We start from the raw sequence: 27,875 nt of genomic DNA, 5'->3' as shown, positions 1-27,875 counted from the left end.
GGTGCGTGATGCGCTCTGGCTTATGGATGCAAGTCATGTTTGCCCTAGTCGCATGTCACACTCCTCTTCCTACACCCCCTGAGCCCCTGGTTCAAGGAAGGGAGGCACCAGCTCTCGGAGATGCTGTCCCACCAGCCCCAGGATGCCGCCCTGACCATTTGAAAGCGTTGAGGTGCTGAGTTCACCGTCTCACCATGCCATTGCTGTCAGTGTTAAAAACTTCATTCCAGTAGGCTGGTTTCCTTCACATTCTTGCGTGCCCTTTCTTTAGTAAGCAACAAACATGGTTCCCTTCACTTGGGCAAATATTGTTCCCTTGCCCTCCTAGCTCACTGTGCTTTAAGTTGCTACATCACCTGTTGTTATTCAGCCCTTCACTGCTCTTATTCTTTCTCTTCCACCACCTTTAGCCTCCTTTTTTATATGTTTTGTCCCGTTCTTGTCCCCCTGCCCCAGTCCTCATTCAAGGAAGCAGCTGAGAAACAATCTAGGTATTGCCACAGCAGCAAGGATGTGTGACCTTTGTCAGTCACCCACAGATCCAATTTCGACTATGTAAAAATAAATTAATTAAAGAATATGATTGTATTTATTTATACCTGGCTCCACGAGAGAGGAGGTAAAAAATATCACATCTGCCACAAGCAGATGTTTGAAAGTTTCGGATTGAGACATGAAGACCAGTGTGTGCCTACAGAGAGGTTGCATCTCAAAAGACAAAAATGCAATAATGTATCTTCATTGTGTAGAATATGGTTTACACACAACTTTGCAAACACAGAGCTGCCCACGTTCTGTTTCCTCGGCAGGTAAAGAGAATGCCAGCTGCTTATTCTACTGCTTTACCTCAGGGAAAGAGTAGAGGTTACAAAAAAATTAGTTGGCTGATATAATTCATCAATTTACTGCAAGGTTATACAAACACACACACACAAATACAAAAGCATAGATTATGTGTAAAGCCACCATGAACATGTGTTTTAATATTTATGAAGGTATTTGGATCATTTTAAAATCCCATACTTGTGCAATGTCATATATATAATAGACTACTCTTCTTAAAATACCAGAAAAAAAAATTTTCTACAGAAGGCAATCCCCAGAAGTCATTTTTTTTTAAAACTTCCTTGTTTTTACACAAAATTCAATTTCTTATTGAAGCACTTGCATCCTTTGTCGTGTATCTAACAAAATCCAGAAAAGGCAGGTTTTTGCAGAAACATAAAGATGAGGTGATCTTTCTCCCCAAGGCATAATTTTGTGTTGGTGTGTTAAAATAACTTTAGGTAAAATTTTAGGCACATGGGGAAAGGATATATATAGAATGTGTATAATATAAGCAGAAGAATATTTATTATTGTGTTTTAAGCTAAACCCTTTTGTACACAAAACCCATCAGTTATTAGTTCATTCACATGTGAATTTTTAGCAGTCAACCAAGTTAATGAGCCATGGAAGCATTCTGCAGAATCACAGGAATATCTCTTGAGTGTCATTAATTTCTTGAATTTTTATTGGGAGAGTGTTGTTATGACCAGGGAAAATATTTCTAACCTGCTCACAATGATGCTTCAAAAAACCTGGAATTTTCAGATGAACAAGAATGAAAGTTTCTATTTTAGAACTGAAGTAAGAAAACAGAAATGGTGCGTCCCCACCCCCTCCGTCCCTCCACCCAAGCTGCCACTTCCACCAGCTGACTCAGAAGAGCTTGCTTTCCGCCCGTGGTTTCCATTACAGCCGAGTCCTTTGGTGAGCTGCACCCAGGAGATTGCCTCCTGGCCCCTGCAGTCTACACAGCAGCAGACAATGCCCTGAGCTGGGAGTTGTGGCTGCTCTGTCACCTGTCTGGGCCACGTGCCCTTCCCTGGGAATACGCCTCCCCCTTCCTCCCAAAGCTTTCAACGCCTTTCCCATCCCCCGCCCCTTCCCCCCCACAACACACACCAAAGCATGCTGCACCCATGGTACTCAGTGCTTTCTGTCTAAAGTACAAGATTAGAAATGAAAGGGAAGTTTAGAACCTGGTTTTTTATTGGGGATTTTCCCAGGTAGCCTTCCTTACTAATCTCTAAGAAGTAGTTCTATTGGAGAAAAGCTGTGAAATGAACTCCTGGGACTGCTGTTCCATGGCAAGGAATCCTGGTATCTACAAGCCTCAGTGGGTCTGGGCATTGTCCTTGTCCAGCCCTTTCTCTTGGAATGTCACGTCTAAAAATTATAGGCCTAGGCTGGACCTGGTGTGAAGATATCCTTGCCAAGTATTTGTTTCATCAGATGTTAAAATAACTGTGTCCTATTCTGGAATGCAGGGCAAGTCCTACCCCCGATGGAATAATATATTTTAAGTGATTTCTGAAAGTGGGTCGTGAAAGCCATCCGCCACATGGCCCATGTTTGCACATCTCTATATAGTTACAGTTGCAGAATTTGACAGTGTAACTCTGAATCTGATTAATTGAGAATGTGTAAAAACAAAGTTCTTGCATTACAGCTCGTTCCTTATCTTTGTGTCTTTTACTGTGATGTTGTAGAACTTGGATCATATGGAAAACTAAAATATTATGACACAATGACTGAAGAAGGTAAGAATGATTTTAGAATTGTATGCACTGGCTTTTTTTTTCATTTATGGTGTCTGTGGCTTGCCCATTTTTTTTTAAACTTTTTATCCCCCTCTTTGCATGACTTCAGTGACATTGTGTGTTTTTATTATTCTTTCCACATTTTCGTCTAGTTTTTGCCATCGTGTTGGTTTGGAATTGGAGACGTGCAATACCATGAGCAATCATGTTATTCCATTCAAACGATCCAAACCATCTCAGTTGTGTAACACAGAGAAATGGTGTCAGCAACATAAGCACAGGCCCACAACCACTGGGTCATCATTATTTCCTCCACGTGCTCACAACATACAGAAACACATCCAACCAATACTCTTCTTTTAATATGCCCCAGTTTCAGAGGAGGGGAGGTTCTGGTAATATTCTGATTTATGCAAAGGAATGAGCGATCTAAAGGAACCACTAGGCCCCAAACCAGTCGGAGACCTGTTTCTGATGCAGAGGGCCGTGTAGGCTCATGTCCTTAGCTGTCACAGTCCCTGTTAACTCACCCAAGAGAGGCCAGGGCCACCATTCCAGCCAGTGGGATTGTATATATTGGGATTCACACTCCGTGAGATTGGACGTCTCGTTTTAACCATTTCCCCTGAATAAGTGAAGTCTGGCAGAAACTTCTTTTTCAGTGTATCTACTGATGAATTCCAGGCTCTGTCCCAGAGCACGGCCTTGCCCCAGTCAGAATGACTTTTCTGAATAAGTGCACCACAGAACAGCAATTTGAGAATTTTTGCGTTCTTGTAAAGGGAGTTGTTCTCTTGCCCTCTCTCTCACACATACCTCCGCCTTTTGACTAATAAATAATATTTGTAAGTTATGAAAACATTTGGAGTTTTCCCGTGAGTTTCACACTGATATTGACAAGAAATCAAAAGGTACCCTAGAAGGGGAATCAGTTAATTTTATCCTTCAACATGAGAGAAACTCCCCGAAGTGTTGTATATCTTATTTTCAGCTTCTAGTATTTCTGAGTTGCCTTAGCTTGCCAGAGACCTCCTAGTTGCTTTGCAGGAAGCAGGACATCCGACAGCCCTCGGTAAGAGCAAGCCCTTTCCAGCCCCTCCCCACTCTGGCTTCTGCGCTGTACCCGGGCCCTTCTCTGCGGCTGTCTCTGTGCTTTCAGTTAACCACTGTGATGTTTTCTAAAGCTGCAGGCCACAGTAAGGATCTCAGACTGGGCTCTGTTGTAGCCCAGGGCCCTCCCAACAACCTGGGGAAATGCAGGCCCTTGGGCAGTGAGAGCCCCAAAGGCAGAAAGCTACCTATGAGAATCAGTATTCCACCACCGTGGGGCTAGAAAGAGCAATCTGTACCTTAAAGGAAGGCTCCTGTCCCGGCTGTTATTTTTAGTTCGTGTCTTCAAACCACTTTGATTGTTCTTGGTGATTGGCTTGGGAAGCCAAAGGTTTGGGCCTCACTGATTTTATAATTCGATTCGGGAGTCTCACAGCCCTCAGCCTCGGCCTCATGGCTTGGGCAGCTGGTGGGTTTGTTACCTTCTACCTGAGCAGTGACGACCCCTCACTTTTCTCTCCTTCCTCCATCCTGTCCTCTGCCTTCTGCCCTTAGCTTCCTGTGGCCAGAGCAGCTTCTGGCTCTCTGTTGCCTCAGTTGCCCCTTTTCTCCCTTACTGTTCCCTTCCTTCCTCTTTCCACATCTATTTGAGCAAATGTGGCCATCCGAGTGTTCCCTTAATCTTCCCACGCCAGACAAACCAAGATTATGCGAAGATGCAAAAATGCTACTTCCGAGCTGATGCTACCACTTGCTATCGAACAGCTGGGCTTTCTAGGCAGGGAAACAAAGCCAAAATAATATCTGGAATGAGAAGGCTGACCAGCTTAGCAAGATTGTGAAATCTTCGCAAGATTGTGAAATTGTCTTTGGGGGCCCTCATGGTCACCTTTAACGTTCCTTATCCTTCTCGTGACTGCCCCATTCCTTCATGCGTATCCCTTTGTGCCCCATGCTTAGCTGAAAATTCATCCCTGTTACGGTGATCGCTAATAATAGCTAAGGGAACACTTGAAAAGCATGTTCTATGAAATACTACTTCCAGATCATGTCATTAGGAATTTTGCAACAATTGGGGGAAAAAAAGAAAGCAAGCTTGATTTCATAGTTAAATAAGCAGGAGAGCTTCTGAGTTAAGTTAAATAGATTTCTTTACCATGTGACTTGTCAGAGCCTTCAATACGTACCCGTGCATTGCAGCATATAATAGTAAATCTTATAGAGGGATGGAGTTTGCAGTATTTCCCAGACTTTTTTGGTCAGAGGACCCATTCTTCCACGGAGCCTCTTGTGGAACTCTTTTAGAAATGCTGGTTAAGACATTATCCTTCACCTAGAATAGGAACCTCTGAAAGATTCAGAAGTTTTCTAAACACATAGCAATCCCTCTCAGGCATTCATGGAAAGGATACTTTGGAACAGGAGGTCTCCCTACAGCCCCCTCAGATTATACCCTTTGGCAGGTGCCTCTGTGACAAGCCAGGCCTGGCTTAAACCTAATTCTGGGATTCAACTTAAAAGACGCTCAGTAACCTCCGACCTGGCAACCACCATGCATGACTTCTTCAGATTCTAAAGGGCCTCCCCCCTCTCATTGAAAATAATAGCAATAACTGTGATATATATCACTTCCATGTTGTACAGTTTAAGGAGATATAATAAAGGTGAAGATGTTATGGGCGATAGGGGACTAGTATAGCCTTCAGGAAATATCCCCCTCCATTTGAGCATTTCTTTTCACAATTTTAGAAATGTGACTAGCCCTTGACAGGGCTTTATTGTAATTGCCCACGTGACTAGTCATTATTTGTAACTGTTTCCAGAGAGAGCTCTGGATGTTGCGTGACATCAGCTACTTGCAATGAGGCCTGTTTTATTTTTATTCCCTAAAGTGGATTAAATGGAAAGATGAATTATATATGCCACCCCCTGTCCTAAGAGAAATGGTGTGACGATTTCCTCAATATAGAGAATTGTCCAGCACAGATTCAGTTTATTATTTTAAGCACCTACTGCATGCAAGTTATTCTGCTAGGTGCTTTGTTGAAACACAAGAGTAAAAGGTGGGCAGTTTGCCCCATGGAACTTATAGACGGGGGAGAAATAAAGCACAGCAATCACTGAGCCACCAGGAAGAGAGTGGTAAGTACCACAGGTGCTCAGAAAAAGATGACAGACTATGGGAGAAGGAAAGATTGCTTTCAGCGGGGGACGGGGTGGGGAGAGATTTCGTGGAGAAGGTGATCTTTGACCTGCATCCTAAAAGATCAGTAAATACGGGGTAAATTGGGAAAGGAGGAGTGGTAAGTTCCGAGCCACCTGGCTGAGAGAAGGATGAAAAGAGGGGCCACACCAACCCTTACTGGGTGCCTCCCACCTGCCAGGTGCAGTGCTGTGGGCTTTTTATATATTCTGTGTCATTTACCCTTTGTGATGATCACATAGGTAGATTTTACTGAAGATGAGAAAACCAAAGCCCAAAGAAGTGTTGTATTAGATGAGGAAATGAGGACACAGAGAAGAAAAGTAATTGGCTCTGGGACTCGTAGATAGTAAGTTGAGATGAGGGACCCGAACTCGGGACTGTGGCATGCCACACCCTGTCCTCTCAGCTCCACTGTGGTTGCTCCACAAGGTGGAATGAGGAACTGGACAGTTCAGATTGGCTACAGTGTAGGAGTGGGAAGAAAGGCTTGATGGAGACCAGACCATGGGAAAGGTTGAACCACAGACTAAGAATGACAGTGAGCTATTGACTGAAACATGGCCCCCCTACTGGAACACTTTACCAGTAAAGTGTTACTTTAATAAAACAATCTATTTACTCTCAGACACTGGACAAAAGCATAACATTTTTTGTAAAATTTGCACCTCCCCTCGGAGCCCTTTCCCTCCCTCCCTTGTCTTCAGGTGCCCAGAACATAAATGGGAACAGCTCCCTGGGCCACACCCAACTCCCTCTCCCACCCGGAGCCAATCAGAATTTTATCCACTCACTCATTCATTCCCTAACGTATTCTTTCAGCAACACTCAGTATGGACCAGGCACTAGACTGGGTGCAGGACCTGTGGAGATGAAAGACAGTGCTTCTCCTGAAGAATTCACGCTCTAGTGGGAGACGTAGGCAGAGAGATGAGTAGCGTGATGGGCAGAGCCGAGGTGCCAGGGGAGCCCAATGGAAATGAGCGCAGGCTTCTCAGACGGGGCCACGTCTCCACTGCCTCATTCCTGCCTGCCAAGGTGATGACTCTCCCACCAGCCACCTGATTCTAGTGTGTTCACTTGATAATAGCTGAGCACCTGCCTCTGTATGAGTCATGTTCCTAGACTTGATAGATTTGTGAGCTTCACTCCTCCCAAAGACTCTATTTCCCTCTGTAACAAGATGTTTCCAAGCATACAAACAAATGACTCCAGGGGTAGTCTTTTGGTGACCTCAGATCCCCCTACATGGGCATCCATCCCTTTATCTCCTCATGGGGTGATACTGAATATTCTTGGAAGAGCAATCTCCGATTTTTACCTAATGTCAATAACCCAGAGTTTAACACTACTATATATAAAATAGATAAACAACAAGGACCTACTATATAGCACAGGGAACTGTATTCAATATCTTGTAATAACCTATAGTGGAAAAGAATCTGAAAAAGAATATATATACACGTACATATTCACATGTACATGTATAACTGAGGTGTACACTTTGCTGTACACCTGAAACTAACACAACATTGTAAATCAACTATACTTCAGTTAAAAAATAAATAAATAACCCATAGTTTATTTCTCATCTGAAGACACCCAAATTTCATACCATTATCACTCCAGAACATCCTCAATAAATTGAACTTGGCTTCCTTACTAAAGTTACTTTAAGGGGGCTTCCCTGGTGGCGCAGTGGTTGAGAGTCCACCTGCCAATGCAGGGGACACGGGTTCGTGTCCCGGTCCGGGAGGATCCCACATGCCGCGGAGCGGCTGGGCCCGTGAGCCATGGCCGCTGAGCCTGCGCGTCCGGACCCTGTGCTCCGCAACGGGAGAGGCCACAACAGTGAGAGGCCCATGTACCGCAAAAAAAAAAAAAAAAAAAAAAAAAGTTACTTTAAATGAAAATGTAGAAAGTTAGTTCAAAAGAAAACAAACTCGTGTGATGGAACAGAGACATTCAAAGGAGAGATGCCTTTCCACCAGTGGCAATATACACAACTAATCATTTCTGCTCTTTGGAGATAAACATTCACAGAGACATGTAGGTAGGTAGGTAAACAGAAATCCTGACTAAGGATACTTTGCAAAGATGCAATGTATTGTCCTAAACTCGTTGCCATTTAACAGAAGCCATTTCTAGAAAAATAATTTCTCCACTTATTTAAAAGTCGATCTTTGTTCATTTGTATAAGGAAAAAAGAAGATAGAAAAGTTTGTTGTAATATCAAAGGCAAAAATAATCTTTTCCTTAATGAAATTAAGGCTAGTTTCATGGCAACCTATTGGCAACCTCTTTACCAAGCTGAGAAACTAATAATGTCTTATGTGAATCATGGTTTCCTCAATTAGTCATGTGGCTGAGTTTTGAAAACCCACATTATTTCAAAGAAACAGAAGCACCCTAAGGTTACATAGCCAGTCATTTGATGTTCTTAACTGCAGTGAAATATTCCAGTTCTTTCTCAAAGAGAAATTGAATTTTGGAGTACTATTCAACAGTAGTTTCCATTGCCCAAGAGGTATCCTCTGAAAATGTAGTCCTAAAACAGGTCCTTGGTGCTATCTGTGGCCTTCACATTATATTTTAATCCTGGCTTTGAATGGATGAGACTGTGTTGTATACCCTGATATATCAAGCAGGATAGTTTCAGCTCTATATAGCAGAAAATCCAGATTAACAGTGGTTTAAATCAGATGGAAGTATATTTCTCTCTCAAGTAAAAGAGGTCCAGAGGCAGGCTGTACATGGCTGATATGGAAGCTTCACAGTAATCCTAGACCCCAACTCCTTCCATCCTTCTTCTTCACCATCCTAATATATGACTTTCAACTTCAAGGGCACCTCATGGTCCAATATGGCTGCCACTACAGCTCCAGCCATCGCATCTGTATTCCAGGAAGGAGGAAGGGCCAAAATTATTTTCCCCAGCTGTTTTGTCTTCCTTTATAAGGAGGCTTCCTTTTAGACCCTCCCAGTAAGATCTGTCCAAAACTCAGTTACATGCCTACACATAGTTCAAGGAAGCTTGGAAATGTAGTATGTTAAGCTGGGTGATTTGCTAGCTCCAATAATTCAGATATTATGTCATTAGGAAATTAAAAAGGAATAGATATTGATAGGCAACTTGCAGTCTCTCCACAACAGAGAAATATCACTTTCATATAACTGTATGTTGTTGGGGAGGACTGAGACCAGAGCAAGCTCTGTGAGGAAGGTTGAGAGCTCATGCTAAGTTTGAGATGCCTATGGAACATCCAAATGGAGATGTGGAGAAAGTGGAATTGTAGTCTGGAGCTTGGGAGAGAAGTCAGGGCTATAGATGTAGATTTGAAAGTCGTAAAAATATAGGTATCATTTAAAGCTACAGAACTGGATAAGAATACCTAGCCAATCAATAGGAAAGAGGAGGCCAAGGACTGAGCCCTGAGGACTCTAAAGTGTAGGGTCTGGGAAGAAGGGAGACAGCCCAGCAAAGGAGACTGTGGTGGGCAGAGGACCAGGAGAGAATGGCATCCCAGAAGCCAAGGGAAGAACTTGTTCTAAAGGAGGGGCATAAAAAGGTGATGGCATCAATGAATTGACCAGTGAGATCAAAGAATTTTTGTAATAGAAAGATAAAAGAGTTATAGACAGAACGTGAGATGTTTCCAGTCAGGAGTTTGGATGTGGTGGAGTTATTGCTAGTGACAAAGTCTAAGGTCTAACTGCAGGAGTGGATGGATGAGGTGAGCTGGAGGAAAGGGCAGCTGGAAGCGAGTAGGTGAGGGCGGTGAGGAACCAAGTGTTGCAGGGCTCACCACGTAAGAGTTACTGTGGATGGTAACACGAGTAATGGTGGAGAGAAAAAGAGTGAACTGGGTTCTCATATATTCAGGAAAGAGGGAAGGATGACTTGGAAGTCGTTTGGGGTATAGGTGGTAGAGTTTATTGGCCTGGGCTTCAAAGAAGGACAGAGAAATGATCTATAAGTGGTAAGGTAGGAGGAATGGAATGTGGGCACTTGGAGAGACAAGTAGTGTCACTTTCAAAGGCCACAGGAGAAAAAGGGCTATCAGGAAACAGCTATGTTTCAGTTGGAACAAAAAGACAACGTTCATAGAAGAGGTTAAGACATAAGAGATTTACCGATGGCAGGGCTGGGAGGTTGAGTCAGTCCAGGGATTTTCAGAGCCACTTGGTGATAAGCATCTCGATGGTGATGGATGGTGCTGAAGTGAACAAGGATGTAGCATGGGATGGGAACAACCTAACAATGTTTTCAAAGGTCTTCCTAGAGCCTCTTTCTTGCAATTGGTTGCATGGGAAGTTTGCAGTGATAAAGTGGGGTCTATCTTTCCAGGAGAGAGGAGCTCTGGGGAATCCCCCTGAGCCCAGCTTGGAGTGGGAAAGGTTGAGGAAGGAGATCAGCTTCCTTAATGCAGGGAGAGAGCGTTCAGTCCAGCACAGGAGGACCTTTCTTACAGACATGGCCAAAGATGGGATGGCCTGTCTCAGACAGGAGTGAGTCTCCCATCTCTGGAGAAGCCAAAGAAGCCTCCATCAGAAGGATGTTCAGATAATGGACACCTTGATGCCCCTTCCAGTCCCACGTCCAAGATTCTGTCCTGGTGCCTTTATTAAGTGTGATGGCAGACATTTTGGGTTTGCAGTCTACCTTTAAGATTAACTTGATCTTGCATTTTGATTAAGCTGCCACCAAGATTGTGGTAGGTATGTTCCTGGGTCATAGCATCTGGAATAAAAGGCTTGTGTATTAGTTGATCCATTTCACAGCCAAACTCTTTATTAATGTGGTTAAATACAGCAAATAGTCCGTTAGATAGTTCCTGTGGAATAGACCCTTAAAAGAACAACAACCCACCCCCCAAAAAAATCCTATATTCTTAGTTACAAATCTAAACTTTTACCACAGTAGAAATTTTAAATTGCAAATTAATTTTAACTATTCTTTTTTTATTATAAAATCATTACATGTGCACAGAGGTAAAAAGCAAACATTACATAAGGAAAGATAATAAAAGTGAGTCCCCCTTTTACCTCAGGTTCCATTCATTCCTTAGAGTTAACCACTTTTATCAGTTTTTTAACATATTCTCTTTTCTTCTATGTACTGTTCTATACCTGGCTTTTGTTTATTAATATGTCTTGAAGATATCTCCGTATTAGCACTTTTTTACTTTCCTCATTCCTTTTTAGCAGTTGCATAGTATTCCACTGCCTGGCTCTTCCCTAGTGGGTTTGATTAGTCCCCTGTTGATGAAGATTTAGGATATTTCCATTTTTGTTCATTTAGTTATTACGGTGCTACATGAGCATCTTCTTTGCCCATATAATAAACTCTACTGAATAGAAGATATAAATAAAGATATAAAATAAATGTCTGGAAATAGAAATGACAGATCAGAAGACATACCCACTTCAGACTTTGAATGATAGTGCCAAATTGCCCTTCAAAGGCATTGCACCAATTTACACTCCTAGTAACAGTGAAGGAGCAAGCCTTAAACAACAAATTTAAATAAATTCTTTGAACAGAGATTCAAACTGACTTCATTCCAAAGCGGATAAGCCTTCATAATGTAACTACCTTCTCATGTTCTCATTGCTAAACCTGACTTTTTACCAAAGTTGATTGAAAGCCAGGGTGCAGTTCTGATGGAAGTCCTTGTCCTTTCTAAATGCAATGACAAGGCAATTCCTCCCACACAGAATATCCAATTTCCACTGCAGCATGTACTTTCTTGCCTCAAGGCCATGGATATCCCTATAGAAAGTCCAAGAAGTACACTGCAGGTTAACTTTCTCCCTTCTGGTTACCAATGAGGGCACCCTCTGTTGTGCACAGACACCATTTCCAGCACCATGTTATGTTTCATTCATTCCAGGTTTATGGTTTAACTCATTCGGTCCAACTTTCCATAACCACACAATTTTTCTGGGCACCTGAACAGATGCTGTCTGTTAAGGCTGAGCCTTCTCCAAAAAAACAGATTGAACTCATCAGTTATTAACCACATTACTTTTTAGAGATGTATTCTTACAAGTCTCTCCCTGGGGCTGGATCTTAGGAAGACAGCAGCCTAGTATGTGTACATAACCGAACTAATCAGCTAGTAACCTGTATCAGATCTCTCAGAAAGACCAAACCAGCTGTGTGGGTAAATCCACGGTCTTCCTGAAAACCAGGACCAAGGAAGTCTTCTCATTAGAATACATCCAGCTCCTCAAACTTCATTGCATCTTATTTTCATGATCTAAACTGTCAGCAGTAAAAGCAGAAAGTTTGGACTTGGCAAGTAAAGGCAGACTTTGCCACATTGCATATGTAGAAGGTGTTAAGTGGCAGCAGAAGGCAAACCGTGGATGCTTTTTTTTTTTGTCTATTTCTGACATCTTCAGAACTGAAAATGTTAAGTTCTCCTTCATCAGTCAAACTTGAATACTGTTATTATAAATTAATAATATAATTTCCCGCCCCCATGAAACTTTCTCTTTAAAAAAAAAAAAGTGGGAATCTGTTATACCAGGAGGTTGGCATGTTCAATTAAGCACGGTAAGTTTCTCTTTTGATTAGATCTGAAATGAACTGAAGTATCTCATTTTAGTCATGGGCCACTAAGCCTTCAGTCCCATTTAGTTAAGAACCCACGGCAGGTGCCGGCACTTCTGTTGCAAACCCACGATTTACAGGCACCAGTTTACCATGTAAAGTTGAGGATTCAGAAAAAATAGAACATAAGAATTCAAGTTAACTGACAATCTGCAGACACATGAAATCCAAGTGACAGGAGCGGATGGGTGTACGTGAAACTGTGGCTGCTACAGAATAAAATCTTTCCCTTTATGCCAAGATAAATAACTGGGTAATATATAGGCTCATCATAAGGAAGAGCTATTTCGTTACATTCTGTTTTTTATATACAAGTCAGAGTAACCGTTCAACACATATTTATTGAGCACCTACTATTTGCCAAGTGCTGTGAACAAATCAAAACTCTGCCCAAATGAATACACCAATGTCACAGCCCATTTGCAGAGAGACATACCCAAGATACAGGCTTTGACAACCTGATTCCGAGGAGCTCTTTTCCACCCCTTAGGTGGCAATGGGGCTGGATGCTGGCAAATCTTGGATCTGAAGCATGCCTGGGTAAAGTGATTCTTTATTCGTTTACCTCTTAGATATCCACAGGGTGCGAGGGATGGGAGCAGGGGAAAGAGGTTCAAGCCTTCTATCCGACAGCCCCTCCCTGGCTCAGAGCTCCAAAGCTGAGATCAGACAAACCCCTTTGAGGATGTTTGTGTGTGAGCCATTTGTATCTGTGTATATGAGATAGAAAGGTCCAGAAAATTAAGTTCCTTAAATAATAAAACAGGCGACCCAAAATGATGAAGAACAGTAACTCCCAAGCCGTGTCAGCCTCGACTAAGGTCAGTAAATTGGCTTCTTGCCTGAAACATCGTAGTTTGCTATCTGATACCTGCTGCGAGTTTTTTGGTCTGTAAAATTCCAATTTTGCCTGAACTTGATTAGGTTATCTTTTTTTTTTTTTAAAGAGAGTCTCAAAATAGACAAACATTCATTGTAAACACTATTAGACTTTGGAGATTTAATCACAACATTAACTGGGAAGAGAGTCTGGTGAGTTTCCTGCGATGTGTTTCTGGATCTTCCTTCTTTCTCTCCCCTGGAAAAGAATGTAAACTTCAAATAGATTTGCATACAGCAAGAACTCCAAGCATCCCACTCTCTCTCTCTCTCTCTCTCTCTCTCTCTCTCTCTCTCTCTCTCTCTCTCTCTCTCTATCTCTCACTCACACACACACACACACACACACACACACACACACAAGGTTCCCTTTGTTGTTTGTGTTAATGTTATGTTCATAAACACTGGGGACCAGCCTACGAAGTAAGTACTGGGGGGACAGATGAAAAGCAGCATGCCTGCCTTGAGGGGCCCACAGGCCAGTTGGAGAGAGGGTCAGTAAAACACCTCTGAGGCTCTATGATAACTGCCATGACAGCATCAGTATCAAAGTGGTGTTATAAATTACCAAGGTGCCTTGCCAGCCCAGGAAAGGGACTCGGGGGGAAAAGCTTCCTGAAAGATGAGATGCCTAAAGCAGAGTCTTAAGGAGTAAGACAAGAAAAAATAACCGAGGAGCATTCCAAGCCATATGAAGGGTAAATTAGAAGGAGGCAGGTCGGCAATGTGATTAAAAGCTGGGAGACCAATTCAGAAGCTGTAGCCAACATCCAGGCTGGAAAGGTTGGATCTAAAGTGTTCAAAGGTAGACTCAAAAGGACTTGGCAGCTAATTGGATATGGGGGAGAGGGAGACCTCTAAGGTGGCTAGAAAACACTGGGAGTGAGGAAATCACCAACAGAAAATACAAGCAGAAGAGCAGATTCCTAGGAAGGAAAACAATGTATGGAAGTTTGGGGCATGTTGAGTTTAACCATCAGAGGGACTTCCCAGTGAAGGTGTTCAGAAGTCCATTGGATGAGAGCATCTGGGCCAGAGATCTGAATGTGGGAATCGTCACTATCCAGGCAGTGGTCCACTGGGTCCCTTGGGAGAATGTGAGGTGTGAGGAAGAGGGAGCAAGGAGGGGCCCCTGAGGAGTGCTGACACTTAAGGAGCACTCTCGGGACTCCTTGAAAATCAAAGAGGATTTTGAGGAGGGGAGTGAGGAATATCAGATGCCACTGAGAGATCCAGGCAAGTGGAGGTGAAAAGTGGCCACGGGTGGGTTCAGTGGAGCAATGCTGACAAATGGCAGATGCAGAGTTAAGAAATGACCGAAGGAACCATAAGGACACAGAGGCACCAGCACAGACTGATCTTTCCAGAGGCTTGTCCATGAAGAGAAGGCAAGAGAGAGCGGTGCCCGCAGGAAACCTGAAGTGAAGGGAAAAGTTGCCACATTGAAAGACTTAAGCTTGATTATATACTGAGGGGAAAGGGAAGGATTGAGGATAAGATGACTGGTTAGGCAGAGTCCCTGAAAAGGCAGGAAATTGGGATAAAGGACAAAATTTCAACCTTTAAGATACCAACTTTTGAAACACATTGGAAATCTTCCAAAATATTTAGGAAGACACTCTCATATTTCCAACGATAAGGTGACCCCGTCAGGAGAGATGATGTAGAACCAACTCACATGTAGACAGAACTGTGCTTTACTTGTGACTCCAAAGGTCATTGTTACAGAGAATTATTTTTAAAAGCCTTAATGAGGAAATCAGCCTGCTTCATTTCATTATATGATGGGTTTGGCCACTTGAGATACGATTATGTAAATATTCTTATTAATTACAAAAACTAGTCCTGTGATTATATCTATAAATATAACTACAATTAAATTATGTTCATCATCTTTATTATGTGGTCCATTCACAAAATATTTATAAAGACACTTTACAAACTACTTTATTACAATACTAGCTTAATTTCCATTATTGTCAATGTAATTTTACAATAAGTGATTTTACATGATGTTTCACAAAAATTAGAGGAAATAATTTAGAGGTTGTACCTCAAAAGTAGATTTAAGAATAAGTAAGTAAACTCTATGATCTTGGTGTTTTTGTGCAGGACGAGAATATTATTTTTAATATTTTGCTTTTAAGAATAAAAGTCAGGTCAGATCCAAGAGGAGTTTATTCCTTCAAGCTGCTAGGTAGTGTCTTGTATCTTAGAACTTTCACTATTCTCTGAGTTTCCATGCCCTCCCGAGAAGGCACACACCATCAGAGCGTGAATCTCAAGTCCTTGTTTCTTGTCTCTCTGGCTCCAGGCTGTGAACTCTACAAGGGCACCCACCAGCTGGATCTTATTACCAAATGTTGCCTGATTCATAGCACAGTCTTGGTTAATATTTGCAGAGTAGAAGATTGTGACTTGTACTGACTTGGAAGAAAAGCTGACTTCCCAGGGGAGTAACATACAGCCTCACTGTAACTCAGTGACTGCATGTGACGTGCCAAGCACGATTCTAAGACGCTTGTTGAGGGACACAAAGATACACAGATGGCGGAGAGGTCTCTGCCCCTGAGAAGGCTGCCCTCTGGTGGGGAAAGCAGACAGGTGGGCAGCAAACTGAAATAAGGACTGTGACAGGGGTACAAAGTGCCATGAGAGCGGCGGGCGGATTTCCACTTGGGAAGGTGGGTGTGTGTATCAGTAGAGAAAAAGCTTCGGGTCTGGCCTTCAGTTAGGCCTTGACAAATGAGGAGTATCTTCATACAGAAGGAGAAGCCAAAGCCCAGCTTTCCCCGCTCTGCTCTCTGCTGTGCTCGCCGGGCCTCCTCTTCCTTCCAGTGCTCACCTGGGCAGCCTGGTGGGGCAGGTGCAGGAATGGGATGACTGGTGTCCCCCTCTGTCTTCCATCTCTGGTGCATAAACACCTGGTCCAGCCCATTTCTCCTCTTTACCTTCGGACAGTTCCTGGGGCTCTACGTACGGACCCTCAGCCCTACTGGGGCCTTGGGCTTGGGTGGACTTGAAAGGATTTACTTTGGGTCATTAGCCAACGAGAAGCACGTGAACCTCATCAACTTGCCAGGAAACCTCAAACACAAGGATTGATTGAGCCCCACTGGGCGCTGGGAATACGGCAGCGAACAAAACAAAACGATGAAAATCCCTACCCTCGTGGAGCCTGGCTGCTAATGGGAAGCAGCAGATAATCAATAGCAATAAGGATACAGTAAATTAGATGGTGAAAAATACTTTAGAGAAAATAAGCTGGGATGAGAAACGCTGGAAAGAAAAGCCGCAAATTTAAATAGGCTGCTCAGAGCAGCCTTGATGAGAAGGTGACATTTGAATGAGTACTTGAAGGAGTTGAGAGAGTGAAGCCCGTGGATCCCTGGGAGAAGAACATTCCAGGTAGAGGGACCAGCAAAGGCCATGGCGCTGAGGTGGGAGGGTGGACAGTGTTTTCCAGAACAGCAAGGAGGCCGGCGTGCTTGAGCAGAGTAAGCTAGGAGAGGGGGAGGGGACGAGGGAGGGGATCGAGGTGAGCTTCACTGGACAGAATTTTCCAGGTCACTGGGAAGATTTTGGCTTTCACTTTGACCTCAGGAGCCACTGCAGGATTTTGCACAGAGGAGTGAGTGGCGTGATCTGATCACTGAGACCAGCCTGGGGGACAGAGAGGTAAAGGTGGAAGGGAGACTGGCCAGGAGGCCAGCAGGATTGTTGCTCGGCCCAGGGGGTTGGGGAGGGAAAAGTGGTCAGATTCATGAAATATTCTGAAAGTAGAGACCCCAGATTTGCTGGTGGATAACATGTGGGATGTGAGAGAAGGGGAGGAACCCACGATGACCCCAAGGTCGGCGTTTGCTCTCTGCCACGTCAGTTCCATTGCATGCCTCCTCAGAGAGACGATGACCTAGCTGCGTGACCTGAGTCTTTGCTTCCAGACAAAAAGGGGATAAACAGGAAGAAAGTTCAGTGCCCTTTTACTTTTGAAGCTACCAGCCAAGCCATAAACTTCAAAGACGGAGACGGGAAAGGCAGAACTGAAAACACAAAAATAGTTTCTAAAACACTGTCTAAGTATTCCCCCCTGTTTCATTTTCCCTTTTCTTCTCCCAAACCAAGGTCTGTTCACCGAGGTGTGTGTGGCCACTCCCTTTACATCTGTAAATCTCTTTGGTCCTATCTCTTCTGTGTTTCTGATGCTCAGAATGTTCATGGCAGCCGGGAGGGAATCTCAGCTCCAGCCCAAAGGGTTCCTGTCCGGCGCTGCTGATTACTTGGTGGGAAAGATGTGAAGGAATTTCCAGGGGTTGTTTTCGTTAATTAACAGCAGAAACAGAAGCAAAATGCCTTTTCTTTGAGTAAACAGAACCTCCGAAGGTTATTTTGCGAAGCGGCTTAGAGCTTCTGTTTTATGGCAGGGAGATTGGTTGAGGATTTTGACTCCTCAAATTTTGTGCTTCCAAAATTTGTTCCTATTCATAATAGGCCTTTCTGCTTTGATCTTCTCCCACACTTCCCTGCTGCACCCCCTCAACACACAGTCCCCTGAGGACACTCAGCTGGTATTCTGCAAATTTCAGAACAAGCTAAACTATATTAAAATTGTGTACTAGTTTTTGACGTACTAGGTGCCTTATGATTTGAGCAGAATTTGCTATTTCTGCGATTTTAAGTATACAAATAATCTGTCGCTGTATAAAAATACAGCACTTTAAGGGTTCACGCTGCAGCAGAGTATGTCTTTTAAAGTTGCCTTAAAAAATGTTAAAAATCACTCCTTCTCTCACCTTGAAAAGTGCTCAAAATTGTCTTCTTTATCCCCAGGCACAGAGCTACAGTTATTTCTTAGATCTGTCCATGTCAACCCTTATGCCAACGTGGAATCCATGCCTAAAACAGTCTATGGAAGCAGTGCCTTTACTGCCAAGGTCTCTTGCACCGGAGGCTGCTAAGCTTCCCTTCTATTTTTAAATATCAAGCTTTTTATTTTCGGTAATTTATGGGGTGAAGGTCCTGCATTCACTTCCATAGTAATAACAACCCTTTCTGAGTAATTTACTGTATGTCGGGGCCATCTAAACACCTGCTGTGTATCAAACCATTAAGTCTTCCAGCAACTGTATGAGCTGGGTGTTCTATTTATCATCCCCATTTAAAAATTCTGAGCCTGAGACACACAGGAGGTAAAGCCCTTGTGCATCAGGAAGCTCTTCTGAGCCACCCCAAATCCACTGTACAACACCAACAGCTCTTCCCTGTACCCTATCCTCACAGGTAATGGGAGAAAGCTGATTACTATCTTTTCATTTTAAGATCACGAAGGTATCTAAAACACAGAGGGCCAGCTCCCTCACCTTGACCTTCTTAATTTCTGGAAAGTATAAAGCGATCCTTCTCCTAATTGGTTTTGGAACTGACTTTGGAGGACTCACTGAAAACTAAACACCAATCCGACAAGGCCCCCGATGCTAACACTGTCGGGTCAGATGCAGCTAATTCTCCAGTCCCGCCTGTGTGGCTTGAGAGAAGAGACGATGCCAACGATTCCTCTAAAGCAGGGGTCCCCCACCCCGGGCCGCACAGCAGGAGGTGGGCAGCGGGCGAGTGAGCAGAGCTTCATCTGCCGCTACCCGTCGCTCTCATTACCGCCTGAGCCATCCACCGCCACCCGCCCCTCTCCATGGAAAAATTGTCTTCCATGAAACCGGTCCCTGGTGCCAGGAAGGTTGGGGACAGCTGCTCTAAAGCAATTCAGGGCCATGTCACCCTTGCCCCTGGGCTGTCTGTTGGTTTGTTTTTCTTTTTCCTCTTATTTACAGAGGTCTGCTAATGCCAGGTGCTGTGATCAGTCCTTTACGCATATTTTCTCACTTAAGCCTTGCATTTAGCTCAGGAGTCAGTCGTTAACATCCCTGTTCAACAGGTGGGAAAACTGAAGCTCAGAAATATTCATGTATTTACCAGTTCTCAGCCAGCAGAGCCAGTGAGAGAGGCGGGGCTTAAGCCCAGGCCTAGCTGCCTCGAAATCACATCCTTTTAACCACAGTACTGTGCTGTCCTCGACACACACACATCCTGCGAGGTGTTCTCCCAGCTTGTGCCTTCAGGCTGAACAGGTCCTCAAGGTGCCAGGTCTTCCTACCCCCAAACCCAGAGGGTCCCTTTGAGAATCACATGTTCTGTGCTCACTCTTGTCCCGTCAGCATGATCCTCCCAGCTTTTCTCAAAAGGTGCCCTATGGTGATTCCAGGGGTGTCCACTGAACTGGGATGAGGATGCCTTGCTGGCGAGGCTCTGCCCCACCACCTCAAGGAACTCCCCTGTGTGCTAAATTCGAAAGGTGGGCCTTCACCTTTTCTGTGTGCTGCTTTTCTAGAAACTAATCTCTGAAAATCCTTTTAGGCCTTGGAGCAGCCATTGTCAGCACTCACAAGGCAGAATGGCTGCCAGGTCCTGCAAATTGGGGCAGAAGTTGTATTAAAGAAGTTGAAGGGGTGGGTGGACGAGAGCTGCTCCCCAGGCAGCCTCTGCAGCTTTGCCTTGCTGCCCAAGGGCTGAACCCCAAGAGAAAACAAGTAAGGTCTATCCCTCCCATTTTTCCATAGCACAGAAAATCTGAGGTGCTCCTGCAGTGGGAAAATGGGTGACACATAGTCTAGAAAACCCTTGCTGGTCTGTGAAAATGTTTGAGAACCTATGAAATCCCAATTCTAGAATCATTTCCCTACCCTGTCCTCGCACTGCTCCTTTAGAGAATTTTGGGAAACCAGCCCACGAGTGACAGTGGCCAACACTGTTATGAAAGGTGTTTCCTGGCAGAGGGAGTGGCCAAACCCTTCCACGCTTTGGGGCCCCTTTTGTTATCATTTCTCTCTGGCGTTCATCTGAGCTCTGAAAAGATCCTTGGAATCACACACAACACGTGATTAACTGGTTTCTATCAAATATTTTTCTCTGCCATGTTTCGTGACTTTCGGGCATGACTTGGATTGGATTACTTCACGTTTTATTTCCCCAGGCTTGTTTGTTTCCTCTTCTGAATGCTCTCTTGCTTTATTATCATTTTACATATAATTTTTAAATAGCAATTGTTTATCATAGAGCTGCAGAATGTTCTAAGTTCAAAGACAGACCCCCAATCCACAGAGTGGCATTATTACTAGAATCATCACCTTCTATAAAGTTTTAGAACCTCCCTTTTCCTCTTCTTGCCTTTCCAGCAGACGATTTGAGGACTTCTTAGGGTTGTCTTCCACGAGAAGTACCCCTCTTTAGGCTTCAGGCTGCCAAATGCTGAGAATCACTCTTCATTATCCAGCTATCTACTCCCCAAACAAGACTAGATTTGGCAGCCAGGAACGTGTCTTGCATCCATGCTCCCTGGCAACTTCCAGACAATCCCAGCTCCCTGCCTTTTTCCTCCTTCTTGAATTCCTTCTTTTTCTCTCCTTTTTCTTTTCTTTTTTTTTTTTTCCTTCTTCCCTTTTACCTCCTCCTTCTCCTAGTCCCCAGACTTCTTTCCTTTCCTCTTTTATTCCCCGAGTTTTCCTTGGAGATTAAATAGAAATAGCCAAATTCAAATTAGCTTCCAGTGTGGGGAACCTGATGCTGACCTTCAGCATCCCTCAAGGATGGACATCATGCCCATCACCTAGTCCTTCCTCCTCATTCCTTATGAAGCCCAAGCCACATACTGACCCACTTTTCTCTGCGTCATGTTCCTCTTCCTGCTTCCTTGGAGGGTGTGCCCAGCAGGGCACATTCATTACCTAGACTAAGGTACTTACCTGCTGGAGGCTACCTTTATGGTAGCAGGCATCTAGATTTAAGGCTAATGGAGCTTGCAAGCAGGAGGGGCTCTGTCCCCCCTCATTTTCACCATTGAAGTCAACTGGTCCCACTCTAGTTTACAGCTTCTGTCATCCCCAGCCAGGCACACAAGTCACCTCTATGACCACTCCCCAGGATTTCCGTTCACAAGGAGGGGTGCGGTGCGTATGCCAACCTGCCATGCCCCATCCTAGGAGGACAGGCTCTCCAAGAGAAACATTTTGGGGTTTGACTTGGTTTGGTTTTGGTCTAACTAGAAAAGTAGAATGAGCTCCTCTGCTAATATGCTGCTAGAGAACCCAGCCAACCCCCAGTGCCTAGTGGGAAAATTGTAGGACTTGTGACTCATCATATCTGAATCTAGGCAATAATCAGTTTCAAATGAGGCTCCTTTGTACCTTGAACGTTCCCAGGGGGAAAAAATTAAGGATTAAAAGAGAAAGAAAAATGCGCTATGTTTCACATAAAGTAATCTCTACACTTTTGCATGCTTTTTTCTGTGCTTGTTGCATGCATTTACCCATTAATTATGTCAGTAATGGAGAAGAAATGAAGCATTACTTTTGTGGTACAGCTGTTTAAAATGATTACTTTGAAAATGGTATTTTTTCCAGCACCTTTCCTTAAGCGTCTCTTCACCAACAGACATTACTTGTTGTGCTTAGTTGCTCATCCTTTACCCTAAATCCCCAACTGGAATCAGTTGCCTCCCTGATGTTTTAATTGCAGCTGACTCAGCTAATTCGGAAAGCTGTGATGCATCCCAACTCCTGTAGAAATTGCAGTGTTAATTAAGATAAATGTTTGAAAACCAAAGTCAAATCAAAGGACCCCTGGACTTGGCTTTCCATGGTCAAAAGCCAATTCTGGGATGAGCATATAATTCCAGAGACACGGCTATGCCTCCAGAGCAGTTCTGTTTCTCTAGAAGCATTACTTTTGTGGTAACAGCTGTTTGAAATGATTACTTTGACAATGGTATTTTTCAGACCTCAGCAGTAGAGGGAGTTTTGGTGATGATTGGTGCTTTCGTTTTTTGTAAGCAATTGGGAGGGAGGGAAGAGGTCACCTTTCGTCTGTGATCCGGCAGCTTGAGATTCTCAGAGAACTGGGCTGAAGAATCACAAGGTAAGAAAGTACCCTTCTTGCAGGTCATAGGGCCTTTGGGCTGGGCAGAAAGGAGTGGTTGCTGCTGACCGGCTCCATAGCTGAGGAAGCCACGTTCCTGCTTCACCAGCGCTTCGCCATTTGCCATGAGCCTCTCTCTTTATCTTCCTTCTCACCTGTCTCCTTTCCATTACTTTCTCTTGCTTCAGGGAGGTTCAGAGAAAAGGCTTCAATTCTCCACAAGATCGCCAAGAAAAAATGTCAGGTGGATGAGAACGAGAGGCAGAATGGGGCTGCTAATCATGTGGGTGAGTCCGGGAGACTTCCATCCTGTGCCTTTCCTGAAGTACATGGAGGGGGGCAGAGAGACAGGACCCAGTGTGGACACCCCAACTCAGTGCAGACACAGAACCCCGCAACTCAGCCCTTTCCTGGGTGTCAGGAAGAGTCCCACTTCCCCCTCATGGGTACAGGGCATGAATAGACACAATATATCACCTCCCCCCAGGGGAACTTTAAAAAGTCGTTCCCCAAAAAAAAAAAAAAAAAAAAAAAAAGTCCATGCTCATGTTCTTGAATGGCGAGTTGGTCAGTTTGCCTAGTCTAGAGAATGCATACCCTGGGAGTTGATAGGGCACTCAAGCTCAGACATCGGGGATGCCAGAGAGCTAGTAAAGAGAGGAAGAGGGCTGAGTACACTAAACGGCATGGAGGAGAAGGGTAGAAATCCTTTGCCATCTGACACTACCTCAGCCCTGGGCCTTATCACCCCTCAGACACCACTACCTTCTCCCTTGGCCCAAGATAGAGTGTTCTTCTCTATATGGCTCTTACCCCTACTTGACTCCATTTGCTTTCTTTGTATGTGCCTGATTTATGTCACAGAAAAAATTGAGCTCCCAAACAGCACCAGCACAGAAGTGGAGATGACACCATCCAGTGATGCTTCGGAACCTGTACAAAATGGAAATCTCTCCCACAGCATTGAAGCTGCAGAAGCCCAGGTATGCCTCTTTTCCATTGCTCTTCCGGACCGCCGTTCGTGTCGATATTCTAACACAGCAGCACAGACTTAATGTTCTCCTTGGAGACCCCAGCTCCCAGCTGGGTGGACACCAGGTGGAGTCATCCATCCTCGTGTATATTTCCCAGTACCAGCCAGGGCACCACATGCGTCAGGCTCTTCCTTTATCCAATAAGTACACATATTCTGTAAGCCACTGTTTCTCAGGGTGAGATTGGAGGACTCATGCATCAAATCTCCTGGGGATAAAAATGTAGCTCCCTAGCCCATATCCCAGACCCGATGAAACAGAATCTCTGAGAAGCAGCACCCAGGAATCAGCATTTTTAACTCATTTCCCTAGTGATTCTTAGTAGATGATAAAGTTTGATCACTGCTGCAGTCGAATCCTTTCTCTGTCTTTAGGGCCAAGATTAAGTAACAGAGAAACCACAGCCATCACACCTTGGTTAGCCCCCTTTGGCCTTCCCTGTCCCTGCAGTTGAAATTAATCAGTACTCTGGCCCAGTCCACCACTCAATGTTGCAACCATTAGATAGTTTAATCTAATGGCTATAATATTTAACATTTATACATACTGTGTGCCACGGCTTTGGTGCTAGGTGCTTTAAACCATCCAGCTGAAGGTATAGACATTTAATATCTCCATTTTATAGCTGAGGAAGCTAAAGCTTAACAGGATGAAGTAGTTATTCAGGATTACTTAGTTTGTAGCTATTAGAGATGAGATTTGATCTCAAGACTGTCTAAATACAGTGTCTGTACTATTTCCACCAAGCAGCACTGCCTCCAGACCACAGTTGCTCAAAAAAGTAGGCAGAAGCAAAAAGTAGGAGGTGCCTGTTAGATTTCTGGATCTCACCCTCCTCAAGTGAATCAGAATTTCGAAGGCATAGAGCCCTAAACTCACATTTTAATCAGTCACCCTGGGTCAGTGTTTCTCAAACTTTAATGTGTTTAGGAATTTCCTGGGGGATCGTGTTACAATTCAGTATCTGATTTGTCAGGTCTGGAGTAGGGCCCAGAGTCTGCGAGTCTCCTGAGCTCCAAGGTGGTTCTGATGCTGCTGGTACGAGAACCACGCTTTGAGTAGCATTCCCCTCAAGTTTGTGACCCACTTCTCTAGGCAGAATTTTCCTGATGAGCTGATAATGAAGCCAGACCACAGCAAATCCATTCCAGCACTCTCTTCTCCTTTACACCGGGTTACACTCTGCAACAGAGGAAGTCTGTATGTCTTAGACAAACACTTGCTCATTGTTGCCTGTTGCCTTTATTCCCTGAAGAAAGGTGCAAGGAAAGTTTCTTTGCTTAAAGGAAAGGATAAAGATGTCAAGCACCTTTTCATATACCTGTTGGCCATTTGTACATCTTGTTTGGAAAAATATCTATTCAGGTCCTTTGCCATTTTTTTAAAAAAATACTTATTTATTTATGTGTTTATTTGGCTGCATCAGATCTTAGTAGGGGCACGAGGGATCTTTGTTATGGTGCGTGGGCTCTCTAGTTGTGGCGCATGGGCTCAATAGTTGCGGTGCATGGGCTTAGTTGCCCCGCGGCATGTGGGATCTTAGTTCCCTGACCAGGGATCCAACCCGTGTCCCCTGCATTGGAAGGCAGATTCTTAACCACTGGACCACCAGGGAAATCCCTTTGCCCATTTTTTCATCAGGTTATTCATTGTTCGCTATTGAGTTGTTTGAGTTCCTTATATATTTTGGATATTAACTCCTTATCAGGTATATGATTTGCAAATATTTTCTCCCATCCCATAGGTTGCCTTTTCATTTGTTGTCTCCTTTGCTGTGCTTTTCAGAAGGTATACGTATATCAAATCATCATGTTGTATACCTTAAATAGATAGAATTTTATTTGTCGATTATACCTCAGTAAAGCTGGGGCGGAGGGGGGGAAATGGCTAAAGGAAAAGATAGAGAAATGGCAGCTCCTTCTGCCCTTGTCTCCTCTGCCTTCTAGCTCCCACCCTCCTGCCCAGAGCCCTTCGATCCCTTCGTATTAGCTCAAGGGTGAGCTGGCAGAGCAGCTTACGTCCACATGGATAAGCAGCATGTGGCAGCAGGAAGCAGGCCCCAAGGATGCCTGGCTGCCCTTGGGGGTGGCGCAGTCACAGGTGTGCAGGGGGCAGCCTCATCATCGTGCCTCTCCATCTGGCTGGCAGAGGGACATCTGTGTCCCCCACACAGGGCACCTTGCTGCAGGGGAGTGACAGAGTCCCAACTGACCCCTCTCTGAGCAGAGCTGTGTCCCCGGGTCTCACGCAGGGTAAGAGGGCAGATTTGGGCACCATCCTGTTACACTGAGAGCTCAAGGGCACACAGACCTTCAAAGAGCCAGGCCACCAGCTGCCTGCAGGACAGCAGTGAATTCCAGATCCACCAGGAGCGAGTTACCCAACCTCGCTTTAGTTTCCTTATCTGCAAATTACAGATAGCCATAGTACCTGCCTCATTAGGGATATTAGGAGAGTTAAATGAGATAATATACATAAAGCACATAGCATGGAGCTAAATGATGCTATTTATATTATTATGTGTTCATACCTACTTATATAAACAGCATCCAAAATGTCCTTTCCCTATAGGTAAAATGCTTATTGTAGATAAAATGAAAATGAAATATATATAAATTTGAGAGTATTCAGGGTATGATAAGTAAATAAAAAAACATCTATGGTAGGGAAATCATTATGGCCCAGTGTGATCAGGGAGGTCTATACAAAGTGCTCTGGGAGCCTTCCAGAGGAAGAAATTGACCCTGGCAAGGGAAAGTGTAAAAACTTAAGAGAAGAGGTAACATTTGAGCTGGGTATTGATGGGTAAGTAGGAGTTTGTCACTCAAAGAAGGAGGAGATGACTGAGATGACATGTTCGCTTAGGAGGGAGTTTCCTGTGTAGTGATTGGTTGAGAAAGCCAGGGGAACTGAAGACAGATATAAGGTGAGGAGTGAGGAGAAATCCACTAGGAAAAATAAATTGGGCTGAAATTCTTCCATTGTTGAATCAGAAAATTTTCAGTGTTCATCTAATGTGTGTCAGGCAATGTGCTGGGCACCAGAGATGCCCACCCATCCTAGCAGAGCAGAGAGCCTGCTAATGTAAACCAAGGTATAATTATAGACCGCCATAGGACCATGAAGAAAATAAAGCCTGGTGACTCAGTGGAGGGGCCCTTTTAGGTTGGAAGGTGAGGGAAAGCTTCACTAAGGAAGTGTTATTTGAACGGAGGCTGAACTTTAAAAACAGGTCAGTCAAGGGAACAGCACCCACAGAGGCAGAGATGAGCTCGGCTTGTTTGAGGAATGGAAAAGTCACTGTGGCTGGAGAGTGGGGAGTGGAGGGAGGCATGATGGTGGCAGTGAGGTCTGACAGGAGGGCCGAGTGGAGCTGGCCTGCCTTGTAGACCATGATACAGAAGTTGACTTCATTCTAGGGCAGCAACAAGCTATCAGAGGTTCCCAGATGTGATTTGCACTTGTAAACGATCCAAGGGACTGCACTGGCGTGTAGGGAGTGGATTTGTGGCAAGAGATCGTGTAGTAGTAGTGGGGCAAAGAGGTCGCTGCAGGAGTTGAGGCAGAGCTGATAGTGGCCTGGACCAGAGCAGTAGACGGGGAGGGGAGGGGAGGAGAGAGGCACAGGGATCATGAAGGGCGTTGTAGGCACCGCTCAGCAGTCTGGACCTCCACCTGCTGGGAGTGGAGAGGCGTAGAGGCTTTAAAGGGAGCAGTGGCAGCTTTGGATTTATGTGATAAGAAGAGAGCTCTTTCTGAATGGTCAAGAAGGGGCCAGAGTGAGGGAGGACAGGATGCAGGGCAGCGAGGTAAGAGCCTGTTTGGTTCAAAGATCAGCAAACTATGATCTGTGGCCAAATCCGGCCTGCAGCCTTTTTTTGTACAACCTGTCAGATAAGGATGTTTTTATATTCTTGAAGGTTTAAACAAAACAAAAAAAGCAGCAGTAGCATATGTGACAGAGACCATAAAGCCTAAAATATTTACTATCTGGCCCTTTACAAGAAAAGTTTGCCCACCCCTCATTTCAACCATCTGCAATCTTTCCAAAAAAAAGAAAAAAATAATGCGGAAGCTCTTCATGCACTTATATGGAATGATCTTCAATATATGTTGTTAAGTGGGAAAGGCAACGTGCCAAATTACATCCAATATACTCTGTGTGAGAGGAAAAAAAGGAGGGAAATAACATAGTAACATATAAACATTTGCTTTGGATGCTATTGAAGAAACTGGTCATGCTGAGTACCTGCAGGACAGGGGCCTGTGGTAGGGAACCAGGGTGGGAGGTAGCCTTCTGCACACGTCTTTCAGTATGTAGCCTCCTGTAGCTTTTGAAGTTTGAATGAGTTAACTCTTTTACCTATTCCAAAAAAAATGCAACAACTAAAAATAATAATGGGTTAAATTAAAACAGAAACAGCATGCGTTAGTCCTTTAAGAGTAGAAACAGTATGCGTTAGTCCTTTAATTATAGAGTCTCTGAAGACAGACCACAAATTGAAGACAGAGTTCAAATCCCAGATCTGCCACTTACCAGC

At 44.2% G+C, this 27,875-nt stretch overlaps 1 protein-coding gene across 2 annotated transcripts in view; it reads left to right on the top strand.

Moving 5' to 3' along the window:
- Positions 1 to 27,875, top strand: part of SLC24A2 (solute carrier family 24 member 2) — a 229,225-nt gene that overhangs the window by 162,835 nt on the left and 38,515 nt on the right. The window contains exons 4-6 of one of the 2 annotated variants that reach the window (XM_024747164.1): positions 2,535 to 2,585; positions 22,489 to 22,587; positions 23,165 to 23,283. In XM_024747164.1, coding sequence (XP_024602932.1) covers positions 2,535 to 2,585; positions 22,489 to 22,587; positions 23,165 to 23,283 — 269 coding nt within the window. The remainder of the gene's footprint in view (positions 1 to 2,534; positions 2,586 to 22,488; positions 22,588 to 23,164; positions 23,284 to 27,875) is intronic. The other variant, XM_024747165.1, reaches the window with a different exon arrangement.

The sequence above is a fragment of the Neophocaena asiaeorientalis genome, unplaced genomic scaffold (assembly GCF_003031525.2).
Source record: "Neophocaena asiaeorientalis asiaeorientalis breed wild unplaced genomic scaffold, Neophocaena_asiaeorientalis_V1.1 scaffold260, whole genome shotgun sequence".
NCBI classification, from domain to species: domain Eukaryota; kingdom Metazoa; phylum Chordata; class Mammalia; order Artiodactyla; family Phocoenidae; genus Neophocaena; species Neophocaena asiaeorientalis.
The sequence above is the reverse complement of the archived record's forward strand: the minus strand, read 5'-3'. Positions and strand labels throughout refer to the sequence as shown.